At 36.5% G+C, this 14,197-nt stretch overlaps 1 protein-coding gene across 2 annotated transcripts in view; it reads left to right on the top strand.

Annotated features, from left to right (window-relative positions):
• The first annotated feature begins 1,180 nt into the window (after positions 1-1,180).
• Positions 1,181-14,197, top strand: part of esyt1b (extended synaptotagmin-like protein 1b) — a 32,524-nt gene continuing 19,507 nt past the window's right edge. For both annotated transcript variants that reach the window (XM_082136307.1, XM_082136308.1), the window contains exons 1-16: positions 1,181-1,825; positions 2,818-2,859; positions 4,430-4,564; positions 5,189-5,262; positions 5,520-5,592; positions 5,691-5,780; positions 6,442-6,497; positions 6,628-6,748; positions 8,063-8,227; positions 8,481-8,563; positions 8,955-9,003; positions 10,307-10,396; positions 10,643-10,738; positions 13,529-13,600; positions 13,685-13,771; positions 13,941-14,090. In XM_082136307.1, the coding sequence (XP_081992433.1) occupies positions 1,475-1,825; positions 2,818-2,859; positions 4,430-4,564; positions 5,189-5,262; positions 5,520-5,592; positions 5,691-5,780; positions 6,442-6,497; positions 6,628-6,748; positions 8,063-8,227; positions 8,481-8,563; positions 8,955-9,003; positions 10,307-10,396; positions 10,643-10,738; positions 13,529-13,600; positions 13,685-13,771; positions 13,941-14,090 (1,734 nt within the window). In that variant the 5' untranslated portion in view covers positions 1,181-1,474. The remainder of the gene's footprint in view (positions 1,826-2,817; positions 2,860-4,429; positions 4,565-5,188; positions 5,263-5,519; positions 5,593-5,690; positions 5,781-6,441; positions 6,498-6,627; positions 6,749-8,062; positions 8,228-8,480; positions 8,564-8,954; positions 9,004-10,306; positions 10,397-10,642; positions 10,739-13,528; positions 13,601-13,684; positions 13,772-13,940; positions 14,091-14,197) is intronic.

Below are 14,197 nucleotides of genomic sequence, written 5' to 3'. Positions count from 1 at the left end.
AATAAATCATGACTATTCTTGAGCACATTTTACTAGTTAAAACTGTAGATATTTTAGAAAACAGTGTCGCATCATGACTATGGTGTACTCTGGATATGTTGCCAAATGGCACTTTTTTTGACAATTTTTATACCTATAAAAATTGTCAAAAAAGTGGAATTTCTCTCAGAATTGGAAGCTAAGTGTAATTGGATGAATGAAGAATCAAATAAGTGATAAATTGATTATCCTATTTTTATTACAGATTTTCAATTTATTTATTAAAATCTTCCCTAGGTTATTTTTTATTTGATTCTGTTAGGAGAGTTTACAGGTGAACTGGTCAAAATTGCACTATGGACATTTTCACCTGGAATTATGACTAGTCAAAATTGCATTGCAGATACTTTAAAGTAAATTATCACCAGTCCAATATGCGTTCCAGATATCTTATGTTAGTTTTAGACAGTCGCAAGCAACTAGTCAAACTCTTGTTTGATTGCATTCGGATATATGTTTAATTATTCCTTTAGGATTTTTACAATTATTTTTGGTCAAACAATTTCATCATGGCTATAGTCACCCCGAATTATAACTAGTAAAAATGTCATTAGATACCTTGTGTGCAAATTATTACGATTACACTTTAATTTAAATTGTCCCTGTTACATTGTAATTATACATTTAAAGGAATAGTTCACTTAAAAATGAAAATTATCATCATTTACTCAGGTTTGAAACCACTTGAGGGTGAGTAAATGATGATAGAATTTTCATTTTTAAGTGAACTATTCCTATAGTAGTACTGCGTAAAATTAATTAACTGCATGCACTTAGCCTACTATAGGGTTAGGGTAGGATTAGGGATGGTTTAGGGTTAGTTGCATGTTTAATTTATAGTTATTATTACTATAGTAAATAACAAGCACGGTCCGTGAAGAAAACAATATTACATTAGTTTGACTATTAGATTTATGTTAGACATATTTAATTAGACTATTATCATTCATCTAGTATTCAGCCGGACCTAATCAGAACTGCATTAGCCTACATGTAATTTAAATTAAATTGTGGCTAGTAAGAATTGACCCAAGACTTGTGAAGCTAGAAGCTTTCAAAGAAACTGCCTACTGCAGCTTCCAACTAAAAGTTTTCGCCCCTTTTTACAACTGCGTCGTTTTCTGTGGGCGTGATCTGATCTGCCTCTCTAACGGTGCAGGCCAGAGATTTCAGACAGACAAACTGCAAGAAGGAAAAAGAGTGTCATGCCAGAAGGGTAAAAGCTGTGAGGTGGGCGATTTCTCTTTCTCGGGCTGACTGACTTATTGATCTGCAGTGATCAGGCATCCGATTCATCTGCAGATTTTCACTAGTTCTTGCGCCAATGCAACGTGACTTTCAATCAACAGCACATGTTGAATTTGAGTTGCAAATCGCTGCATTTGTAATCGTATCTTGACTTTGAAAACATTTGCCTTCAAACCCACAGACTACAATGTCGCACGTTGATTCAGGGCCGAAAAATGACTCGGAAAAGAAGACTGAACCAGCCCAGGAGGACAGTTCATCGGGAGAAATGGACGTCCCTAAAACGAAATTACTGGACGCCAAGGCAATCTTATGGACTTTCGGCAAATGTCTCACTGCCATGTTGCCTGTTTACCTGGCTGGTTACTATCGCATGAGCACTAGTTTGGTGGTGTTTGGAATGATGGTTTACGCAGGATGGAAACATTCTCGTGAGGCGAAGGAGGCGAGACTGAGGTCCGCTATACAGTTACTCAACGGCGAGCAAGAATACATATCCTCCAAATCATTTAGAAGTAGAGGAGACCTGCCTTCTTGGGTAAGAATGCATAAAAGTGCGTCTTTTGATAGGTGAATTAAAATAAACACCCCAGCACTGTTGTTAATGCATAACGTCCGAATAAGCCCACCTCTATTTATACTAAGAGAGAAATATTCAGTGTTTTTATGTAAAACACATTTGCATCGCTCGCTACAAAAAAAAAAAAGAAGGAAAAAAAAGAGTAGCGATGTCCGAATCGCGAACGATTTGTTTTTCCAATCGGCTCATTTGAATGAATCAGAGTCGTGCGGCTCTTGAAATCTCTTCGCATAGAAGTCAAACTGAGGAGGGTTAAATTTAAGAATCATAAACAAGCACAATATGTGTTGCAACCTAATCGACAACATTGTGAAAACAGCAGTATTTTAAGAAAAAAGCTCTTTTACCGAGACACACACACACGATTACTTATCTTTGGAATGAATCATTTTTGTAAACAGTTCATTGTTTGAACGAATCGATTCGATAACGAATGAATCTGATTCCCGAATGCTGCTAAAGAGTAGGAGTGGTCCGCAGATTTAGAGGGCATTTTTAGACCTGTTGGTGGCGCTGTATCGGTGGTGTACTGCATACTAGTAACTGCGTACTTGGCAAAATTCCCATCGTCCAAATCACTCTGAATACATTGTTGCTTTGTCATCTCCTCCCCAAGTGCTCAGTATGCTTCCATAAAAGAGTTTATACTATATTTGGCCATGTCTCATGGTAATCATGTGGTAAAATGAGCTATGCATGTTATTAATGGGGGAAAAATTATACAAGACAAATCAAATTCTACACTGCACATAGTAGCCTATGTATTATTTAATAAGGAAATATTGTAAATGGAGAAGAAAAAAAAAACACATGATAGACTGAGGTGGTTGCGTGTGCTGTTTTTTTCTTCTTTTTAACCACATCCTCTGTTAAAGTTTGTTGTACAGCTCATAAGCATAGACAGTCTTTGCACTTAGAAGTCTGTTATTGTTTTTTCTTTATAATTTCAGGTCAACTTCCCAGATGTGGAGAAGGTTGAATGGCTAAACAAGGTAATTCAGCAAACAGTTTAGGTTTACATTTGTTTATTAACATCAAGCCTGTAATCCCATGTGTTCCTGATCCACCCATCAAATGAATGACTCCACCCTCATGTCACAACAGCTGCCGGTGACCACCCACACGCCTGCTGAACAAAAGCTTTATATACTATTATTACACATCCATTCTCAACCAAACACCAATTCAACCAACATATGTTCCTTGCCTTTGAATTATTAGATCAGTTGCAATAAATGCTTTTCCAGGAAATTTAATTTTTAATGTCTTTTTGCATCTCTAAAGCAAAAAAACAAACAAAACAAAACTTAATAATAATACTCCAAGCGCATTACACAATAAGCACCAAAATACTATAATATAACATAAGATTAAAGATGAAATCCCTTAAAAGAAAATACAATTAGTATAGGCTACATAATATGCATAACAAAAACAAAAGGAAATTAAAATCAAGTCATAATAAAAGACAACATAATACATTGAATGCTTATAAAAATAATAGTTATTAGCTTTCTTTTACAAATATTTTGTATTAATGGTATCAACATTTCTGATTTTGGAATGAAATGAACTTTCTTCATGAGATTCACTCACTGAGAGACAGAAAAAGGAGGAGCAGATAGAGATATATCCCTTCCTGACACCATTTATCCTTCTTTTCGTTTCAGTAGTAGTTTGATTATAACAGTGCTGTGGCGTATCATTAGAACACAAATATTTAGGCCTGACTTTATCAGTGATTCACGAGGCAGACATTTTACGCTGGTAGTTATTCCATTTGAGACTCTCCCCCCTTCATATCCTGTGGTCATGTGGTCTGTGCATGAGTCACATTGCTATTTCTAAAATCTGTGGTTTGCACATGTAATGAAACAATCTGAAAATGCCCTGGCATCTGGCGCTTTAGCTTCTGTTATCACATCTTAACATCCGCAAACAAGAAGTCACTATAGCAACTAGGCAAACACAAATGGCACGGTGTAAACAGCGTCAAGGAGAGCAGAGAACAGACATGGGCATTAAACAGAAGGAACTGCGTCAGATCTCTAGTCCCCCAATCTCACAGACACATACACATACAGGGTTTGTACATGGAATTATGGTTAATACCATGGTATTTTTGAAGACCGTAAAGTATATACATATCAAAGTACTGGGTTAGTAGGAATTTTATTGATTCCACTCTGTAGGAAAGAATATTGATCAGATGTAAAAAGATGTTGGGCGGGGCTTGATTTTGTCCATGAGGAATTGATTGGATGGTTGTGGCTTCCTATTGGTGGATCTCATGTGAGTGACAGGTTGCCCCGCCCTCACGCCAGTAAACACGTCATCAGAGAAGAGATGAGATGTGAATGAAAGAGGGAGGGGAAGTTGTTTTGATTAAAGATTATGAGGGCACATGAATAAAAAAATTAAAAGATGTGCACGGATTAACTATTTATAATAAATACTACAGTATTCCATAAAAAATAAGAATAGTCCATTTTTGATTTCATGGTGACTTTAATATCAAATAAAAATATGACACTCTCTTTCTCTTCCTGTCTATTTCTCAAGGTTATCCAGCAGGCCTGGCCATATATTGGTCAGTATTTGGAGAAGTTGCTTATGGAAACCATTGCTCCATCCATCCGTGGCTCCAGCACTCATCTACAGACTCTCAGCTTCACCAAGATAGACTTTGGTGGCAAGGTCATACATGGAAACACACACACACACACACACACACACACACACACACACCGCTACACAATAAATAATATTCCAGATTCCTGCAGATCTCATTCTAGTACAGTAGGAGATTAAAAGAGGCTCCACTGCCCTTGAAACATGTCTGAACAAGCATTCTGTTAGAATAAACACATCTGATGTCTCATGGCAAACATTCCTGTCAAGGCAAGAGTGACATTTTTATGTTAATGTGATTTGAAGGACATAAGGCTGTGAAAATCTTACTTATTAACAAATAGCTACTGAATTATTACTGCGGGGTGTTTATGAGCTGATAATGAAAAGCTAATAATAAAATCATAAAATGTCAAATTAAAATAAATAATTAAAAAATCTAAACAATCAAATTAAAGCACTAAAAAGATAGTTTGTCATGTGACCATTAGCCGACATCAGATAACCATGAACATGCAAATATGTCGTTAAATTACTTTAATATTAACCTAAAATCTACTGACCTAAAAAACTACTATATTACAATGTTATGGAATAATATATGAATAAAGAAACAACTGATTTGTCCTATATTAGAGTTTTGGCTGCACATTTTTATCTTCTACAACAGAGCTTTTCTTTATTTTACAGCCGATGAAGGTGGTTGGGGTGAAGGCTCATTCAGAAACTGAAAAAGGTCAAATTCTGCTTGACGTTTACATCAGGTGACGCATACATCTATTTACTCACTTAAAAGTCTTGTGTAATCGATATTGTGTCTGTATTTCACAACCTGACAAAACAAGACCGTCAAACTGCAGCCAACTCAGATTTGTTTAGAGTGTATATCCTTTTTAAAGACTTCATTTTTGTTTAGTTTTACATCGTTTTAGTTGTTTGGAACAAATTCAGCAGAATGGTTAAATGTATTTGTAAAGAGTTAAAAGCAACCTAATGTTTCCTCTCCGCCATCTTTGCTCAGTTACGTGGGGGATGTCGAGATAAACGTGGAGGTCAAGAGGTATTTCTGCAAGGCTGGTGTGAAGGGAATACAGGTGAGCTGATGTGTTGCGAGTTGTTACAGTACATTTGATACATGGTCCCCACTGTAGAAATGAAATCTTGAGAGATAATTCCATTTGCATTCTTTCAGCTTCATGGAATGATGCGTGTGATTTTGGAGCCACTGATCGGTGACGTCCCAATCGTGGGTGCTGTGACCATGTTCTTCATCCAAAGACCCGTGAGTGTCTCTAAACACGCACTTCACCACTATAAAGAACCTCTTGTGGACCGGAAAGATTCCATGTATGTTAAAGGTTCTTCATGGAACCATAGATGCCAATAAAGAACCTTTATTTTTAAGAGTTTATGAAAAATAAGGGTTCTTCTATGGTTGACTAGATGATTCTTTGGAGCTTAAAACATTTTTGACATTACACTATCCCCCAGTTTTACAGACAAGTCTAAAGCCTAGTCCCAGACTAAAATGCATGTTTGAACTGAACATGTTTTAACTGAAAGCAACTTGCACTGATATATCTTGAAATATGTCAGTGTCATTGTTTTGTCTCGAGATTCAAACCAATAATGTTTTTTTTAAGGCACATTTATAAAAGCTTCTTAAATGTCCTAATTGAACTAAGGCCTAATCCTGGCTTAATCTAAGCCTATAGGTTCTTCAGATCAAATACATTATTAGTTCTTGGTAACATCCATTAACTGAGGAAGTTGAAACCCTCCTGGGTTCTTTGAAGCTCCATTGAACTTTAAAATGTTCTGCATTAGTCTTCTTGCAAGTGTGTACTGATCCTTACGGTCTTCATTCTTTCATTAGTACTTGACTTAGAATATTACTTTTAATAGAATCATGTAATCTTCTCCTTTTTCCTCTTTGTTGTTAGAAACTGACCATTAACTGGACCGGTTTGACCAACCTGCTGGACATTCCAGGGGTCAAGTGAGTTTCAGTCATTACACATACACAATAACATTTATTCAGTTCAGTACAATTACTGTCCTGATCGACATCCGTTTCTTTAAAAAAAAAAAATCTATTTCACACTTTCTGTCCCTCTTCCTTTTCTCAGTATGATGTCAGACACTATGATCATGGACGCGATTGCCTCGTTCCTGGTTTTGCCCAATCGTCTCACTGTTCCTCTAGTGGCAGACCTGCATGTGGCACAGTTGAGGAGTCCCCTGCCCAGGGTAACACACACATACAGACCTTACACACATCGAATCAACATACAATGACCAAATCACTCAAATACATGATACTTTGGTTTTTGCAATTGACATTTACTCTACAGTTCAAAAGTTTGGGCTCAGTTGTATGTTTTAATGTTTTTGAAAGAAGTCTCTAATGCTCACCAAAACTGCATTTATTTGATCAAAACTACTGAAATATTGTGAAATATTATTAAAATTTTAAATAACTGTGAATACATGAATACATTTTAAAATGTAATTCATAGGGTTGTAACAGTTCAAATTGCTCACGTTTCGGTTTTTATCACATATTATAGATGTGTACGTGTTATCATATTTTAGATGAACAGTGCAAGTTGTAACGTTGTGGTTGAATGATAGGAGGAAGCAGGATCCACGTGCAGCAAACTTTATTAAATAAACCCAAAACTAGACAAACTCTGACTAGAAAAACAGGACATAAGAACCAAACAGCCAACATACAATAACAAGAACTCATAAAGACTGAGACTAGACACAGGGCTTAAATACACAGGCAAACAAGCTAAACAAGATAACAAGGGGGCGTGGCTAATTAGAAACACCTGGAAAGACTAATAAACAAGAAAAACTACAAATGACTACAAAACATGGCACAGAACAGGAAATAACAAGAGTCCACACAAGACAAGGGGAACACAAGACAGGAATCATGCCGAACTGTGGGTGAATATTACGGTTCGATTTTTTTTACCAAGAATGGTTACACTCCTAGTAATTTATTCCTGTGATGCAACGCAAAATTTTCAGCATCATTACTCCAATCTTCAATGTCACATGATCCTTCAGAAATCATTTTAATATGCTGATTTGCTGCTTAAGAAACATTTCTTATTATTATCAAGGTTGAAAACAGTTCTGCTGCTTAATATTTTTGTGGAAACTATGATAGATTAGAGTTTATGATGAATAGAACGTTCAAAAGAGCAGCATTTAGTTTAAATAGACTTATTTTATGACATTTTTAATGTCTTTATTGCCACCTGAATAAGAGTATTAATTTCGAATTTCAAAAAATAAAATAAAATCTAAATCTTGCTGACTCCAAACTTTTGAAAGGTAGTGTTCTGTGCCACTTTTGCAGTGTAATTTGAAAAAATTTTCCATAGTTTTTAAAGCAGAAGTAGCATACATGTATCTGAAGCATTGCTTTCCATAAAACATAATGATACCATGTAATTAGTTATTTTCATTTAGGAGTAATGCAGTAATGAAACAGTTCCCTGCACTGCAGTCTTTCATATTCTGTGCATCTTTCTTTATTTCTTCAAGGGAGTTGTGCGTATTCACCTGGTGGAGGCCGACAGTCTGGCTGCGAAGGACACCATTGTGTCTGGTGTGTCTGACCCGTACGCCCTGCTCAGGGTCGGGCCGCAAACCTTCAAATCCCAGCATCTGGACAATACACTCAATCCCAAATGGGGTGAAATGTATGAGGTGGGTGTTAAAATGACACCACATTGCAATATCAACAAAAGAAGCAACTCTTTAAACACTGATTTCAAGTTTTAAGAGGTATACTGTATAATATTGATATATGATGTAAATGTGATGAACTTCATAAGGTCATATGTATCTGTGTGTGTTTAAATGTCGAATCATTTTCGCCGCTTTTTGTCTTTGATAACCCACATTGTTAATGTAGGTGTGTCTTTGGTGTTTCATGCATGAGTGTGTGTCTGTCTGTCAGGTCATCGTTCATGAGGTGCCTGGTCAGGAGCTAGAGGTGGAAGTATTTGATAAAGATCCTGATCAAGATGATTTCCTGGGCAGGTACCATATCACTGCTTTTCATCTCCCGTCATTCTGTTTCTCATTTATTCTCTCAAAGCAGTCATATCTTTAATGTTTTAACATTATAAGCGAACAATCCTTATAATGTTTATCGAGATTTCTTGCACCAAAACAATTTACATTGAGGATATCTTGTTTTTTGAAAGTGTTTCCATAGTGCATTAAACTCTTTTATTCCAAAAGTTTCTTAAACATGTACTTTTTCTTATAATATGACCTCTTTGATATAGATCTGTTCCAGATTTTCATCTTCTGAACATCAGTTATAGTGTCCTACCATAAGCCATAAACTCATGATTTGTGTTTTTTATTGTTTGCTGATCTCTATTCTCATCCTTGCGTTGATTCTCTTAATTTCACTTGTGTTCAGGACAAAAATAGACTTGGGGATTGTGAAGAAATCTAAAATCGTTGACGAGGTGAGAACATTTAGATAATATTCCAGCACACTGTTTTCTCCTGTGTGTGTGTGTGTGTGTGTGTGTGTGTGTGTGTGTGTGTGTGTGTGTGTGTGTGTGTGTGTGTGTGTGTGTGTGTGTGTGTGTGTGTGTGTGTGTGTGTGTGCTTGTTTTGATTTATGAGGACACAAATTTGTGTAATGACATGGTTATTACAATGGTATTATACAACATGCATTTGGTTCATGAGGACATTTCCTGAATCCTCGTAATTAAAATGTCTTACAAAACATCCTAAACAATGTTTGATTAAAAATGTAAAAATGCAGAACGTTTTCTGTGATGTGTAGTTTTAGGGGATAGAACATATAGTTTGTACAGTATAAAAACTGTTACACCTATGGAATGTCCTCATAATGATAGGTGCGCCACCAGCGTGTGTGTGTGTGTGTGTGTGTGTGTGTGTGTGGTTAACTTGATTTGGTTTGCAAGTGTGTGCATAACTTTCACCACAAGTAGACTAAACAATTAGCTACAAACCACTAAAACCATTGTATATTGCAATTATTATTATTTATAAATAAAATGATCACATGGCTGAATGCCTGATTCTGTTTGGTCCATCAAGGCATTCTGCAGTCAAATATTTTAATGATGCAAAACTTTATTTTTCTGATTTTCTTCCTAGTTTCTTCCTATCATCATCCACTAAAACTTTTCAGTATTACAAAAATATGAGTCGAAAAACTTAAGAAAAAAATACATTTTGCCCTAGTAACTGACTGAAATAAATACAAAGTTCTGTCATGAAACTCTACATGGCGCAGGCTGACAGGTCCTTAACTCAACCTGTTCACAATCACATCATTCAGGGCACAGCTGACTGGCTCCTGTCACATCAGCAGCCAATGAGCTCGCTGCTCAACTTTCAACTTTCCAAACATTATCCATTACCATGCCAAACACATAGATTGTCATGACAGAATTAAGTTGAAGTGCTAAAATTAGAATTAAAACATATACAACATATACAAATAAAAGTAAACTTAAAATATGAATGAATACTATAATAATAGATAAATAATACTTAAATAACACTGATGTCGTACCACTGTACGCTGAGCTGCAAAATATACCTCTGACAAGGTGATCTGTGCCTCAATTCAGTCTTGTGTCACTCTGAAAGGGTTTATTTTGCAATTGTGACCAGATTATTTATTGAATATTTGTGTCTTTTATCATGTATTTCATTATGTCAGTCTTTTAGATTTATTGTATAATTTTGCATGGGTGATTATTTGCTGTTTTAATGTCCCCTTCTTAGTGGTTCACTTTGAAGGACACCCCTACAGGACGGGTTCACCTCAAACTGGAGTGGCTGACACTAGAAGCCGACACAGGAAGACTGAAAGAGGTCCTATAACACCGTACAAACACAGAACACAGGGGGGGTTCTTGGAAATGGGTGTGCTATGTTTTCCACACATGCAAACAGTGTGTTCATCTACTCCACCTTTTAACAAAACACATCAAAATCTTTAACGAGATAGAAAGCTTACTTTGCACACTTGACAAACAGAGCAACTTCAAACAGGAGTTTTTACCGTAGCTTTGCTCCGCCCTACTTTGCCCTCATTTTTTTTTTATCTCTTTCTCTCAGGTTCTGACGAGAAATGAAAGTGTGGTGAGTAAAACAGCAAAGCCACCCTCAGCAGCCATCTTGGCAGTGTATTTGGACAAGGCTGAGGCACTTCCTGTGAGTAATACTCTCACATCATCTTCCTGCTGCACTCTTTGTTCTTACACACACACGTTATGTTTTATGAGCACATTCCATTGACAATGATTTTTATACAGTACAAACTGTATATTCTATCGCCTATCCCTACCCATCACAGAAAACTTTCTGCATTTTTACATTTTCAAAAAACTTAATTTAGTATGTTTTATAAGCTGTTTTCCTCATGGGGACAAAAAACTGTCTCTACAAGGACAAGAATTTCAGATATTGCCATCTTTGTGGGGACACTTTGCCCCCATAATTTAGGATTTACCAAGACACACACACACGCACATTATTGTACATCTATCTTAATGAGGACATTCATTGACACAATGCAATCTCTAGCCGCTTACCCTAACCTTACCCATCACAACTAAGTGCCTAACTCGAACCCTGACCCTAAACCGACCCTTAACCTAATTATAACCTGATCCCTAAAACCAAGTCTTGACTCTCAAACAGGCCTTTAAAGGCTCTCAGAGAGTGAGGACCGGCCAAAATGTCCTCACTTTACTCTCTTTGTCCTCACTCCAATGGTCTAAAACTCAAACTGGTCCTAACAAAGATAGTTGTACAAGTACACACGCACACACACACACACACGCACACGCACGCACACACACACACACACACACACACACACACACACACACACACACACACACACACACACACACACACACACACACACACACACACACACACACACACACACACACACACACACACACACATACACACACAGTAGTTATGCTCACCAACCCTGCATTTATTTAATCAAGTACACACACACACACACACACACACACACACACACACACACACACACACACACACACACACACACAGTAGTTATGCTCACCAACCCTGCATTTATTTAATCAAGTACACAGGAAAACAGGAATATTGTGGAACACTATTGCAATTTAAAAGAACTGTTTTCTATTTGAATATATTTTTAAATGTTATTTATTCCTGTGATTAAAGCTGAATTCTCAGCATCATTACTCCAGTCTTCAGTGTCACATGATCCTTCAGAAATCATTCTAATATGCTGATTTGATGCTCAAGAAACACAGTTGTACTGCTTAATATTTTTGTGGAAACTATGATAATTTTTTAAAATAATTCTATACTGAAGAGAAAGTTCAAAAGAACAGCATTTATTTGAAATAGAAATCTTTTGCAGCAGTGTAAATGTATTAACTTTAATTATGATCAATTTAATGCATCCTTGCTGAATAAACACAATCATTTGTTTAAAAAAAAAATCATACAAGCCCCAAACTTTTGAATGGTACTGTATGTGGGTCAGGTTTTTCCGCCTTGTCTTTGAAAAGGTAGTGAATCCTGAAATCATAATGTGGGGACGAGCCAACAATGCCTACAATGAAAATGGGTTAATAAACATACTAAATAATGTCTCAATCAACATATAAAACTGCTAAAAGGTTTCTGTTTGGGTTAAATTTAAGATTAGGGGATAAAAAACATAATTAGCTCAGTATAAAAACAGTAGAAGTCAATGGAAGGTCCCACCATGGTAGAGAAACCAAACCAACATGTGTGTGTAAATGCTTCTGGTTACCCACAGCCATGCTCGGCTGCCGCCCATTCTGAAACAAACTTAAAGGAGGATTGCAGCCATGTCTAGAGAAACTATTAAATGAAACATTAGATATATCTTATTCAGCTCATGGTCTTGAGCGAGCACTCTGTGAAAGCACTCGCACCGTTTCCCGCATCCAGAATATTTGACTAGAAGTGCAATGCAAAAAGAGTTCACTTAAGAGGCACACGCTGATACTTAAAACTCTTGAAACAAGTACACACTTGCATCAAGTGAATATCCCAGAGCGCTCAAGCTTACAGCACTGCAGTCTGGAGGATTTTAAGGGAATGTCCCGACTTCATTAGCTATGTTTCCATCCACCCTATTTTTATGCACGTTTTGGGAAATACGGTTGAACACAGATAATAATTGATATTAGACAGATAATAAAAGTCCTTTCTCAGTTCTAAAGCATAAATTGTGTTTACAATAATGCACTTACTGTAAGTCTATAGTGCTTTGTTCTGTGATAAAAGTAAAATCCACAAAAGTTTCCACAAAAACATTAAGCTATGCAAGCTTGGTTTCACCATGGAATGAAAAATTTAACTTTTTATCTCACAATTCTGACTTTTTTCTCACAATTCTGAGGTATATATAAACTCGCAACTCTGACGTTTTTTCTCGCAGAATTATCAGAATTATGAGATTAAAAAAACGCAATTACCTTTTTTGTTTTTTATTCCGTGGCGTAAATGTTAGTCCATATTAAGCAGCAAAACTGTTTTCAACAGAAATGTTTCTTGAGCACCAAATCATCATATTAGAATGATTTCTGAAGGATCATGTGACACTGAAGACTCCAGTATTGATACTGAAATGTAGCTTTGATCACAGGAATAAATTCTATTTTCATATTCAAATAGAAAACAGTGCTTTTAAACTGTAATAATATTTGACAGTATTACTGTTTTTACTGTATTTTTATCAAATAAATGCAGCCTTGGTGAGCAGAAGAGACATCTTTCAAAAACATTAGAAAAATCCTTTAAACAGAATCGCTTACTAACCTAATTTATATGAAACAGTTATTTATTAGTTTAAACTGGAAACCTAATCATATAAATGACAAAATTGTAAAGGACCTGTCACGCATATGCTATTTTATGTTTGTTTTTAAGTGTGTTTGTACCCGTTTCTTCTGTTTTTAGATGAAAAAAGGTAATAAGGATCCCAATCCGATTGCTCAAATCTCAGTGCAGGATGTTTCCCGTGACAGCCGGGTAAGACACACAATTACCACCTGTGCCAACCAAACTTTCCCATGTGACCCGCTCTTCTCACTCACTTATTTCCCCTCTCTTTAGATTTGCTGGAATACCGTGAACCCTCAGTGGGAGGACGCGTTCACTTTCTTCATCAGAGACCCAAGCACACAGAACATTAGTGTACAGGTATGCTAACATCAACTGCCCTGTTATGAACATACACAAGCTCTCAATACAGGTGTAAACAGGGTTCAGGTGTGATTACTTCCAGGATTCTTTTTCCAAATGTGCATTTTTCCTGGTTGACATTCATGTTACTTAAGCCATTTTTACATTGACTCGCTTTCTTTTTCAGGTGAAGGATAATGACCGTGTTCAGGTTTTGGGAAGTCTGTCCATTCCTGTTTCCGATCTTCTCTCGAGTCCAGATCTGACTTTAGATCAGTGGTTTAATCTTGAGAATTCTGGTTCAGGCAGCCGCATCCACATCAACACAGTTCTCAGGGTAAATCCATCTGACACACAATACACAAGCTTGAGTACACATACACATATACTCTACCATGCAAAAAAAAACACTTTATTTACAAAATATGAATCTCCAACAACGTC

The sequence above is a fragment of the Leuciscus leuciscus genome (assembly GCF_965113295.1).
Source record: "Leuciscus leuciscus genome assembly, chromosome: 14".
Classification (NCBI taxonomy): domain Eukaryota; kingdom Metazoa; phylum Chordata; class Actinopteri; order Cypriniformes; family Leuciscidae; genus Leuciscus; species Leuciscus leuciscus.
Note: the sequence above shows the minus strand (reverse complement) of the source record. Positions and strands in the feature narration are given on the sequence as shown.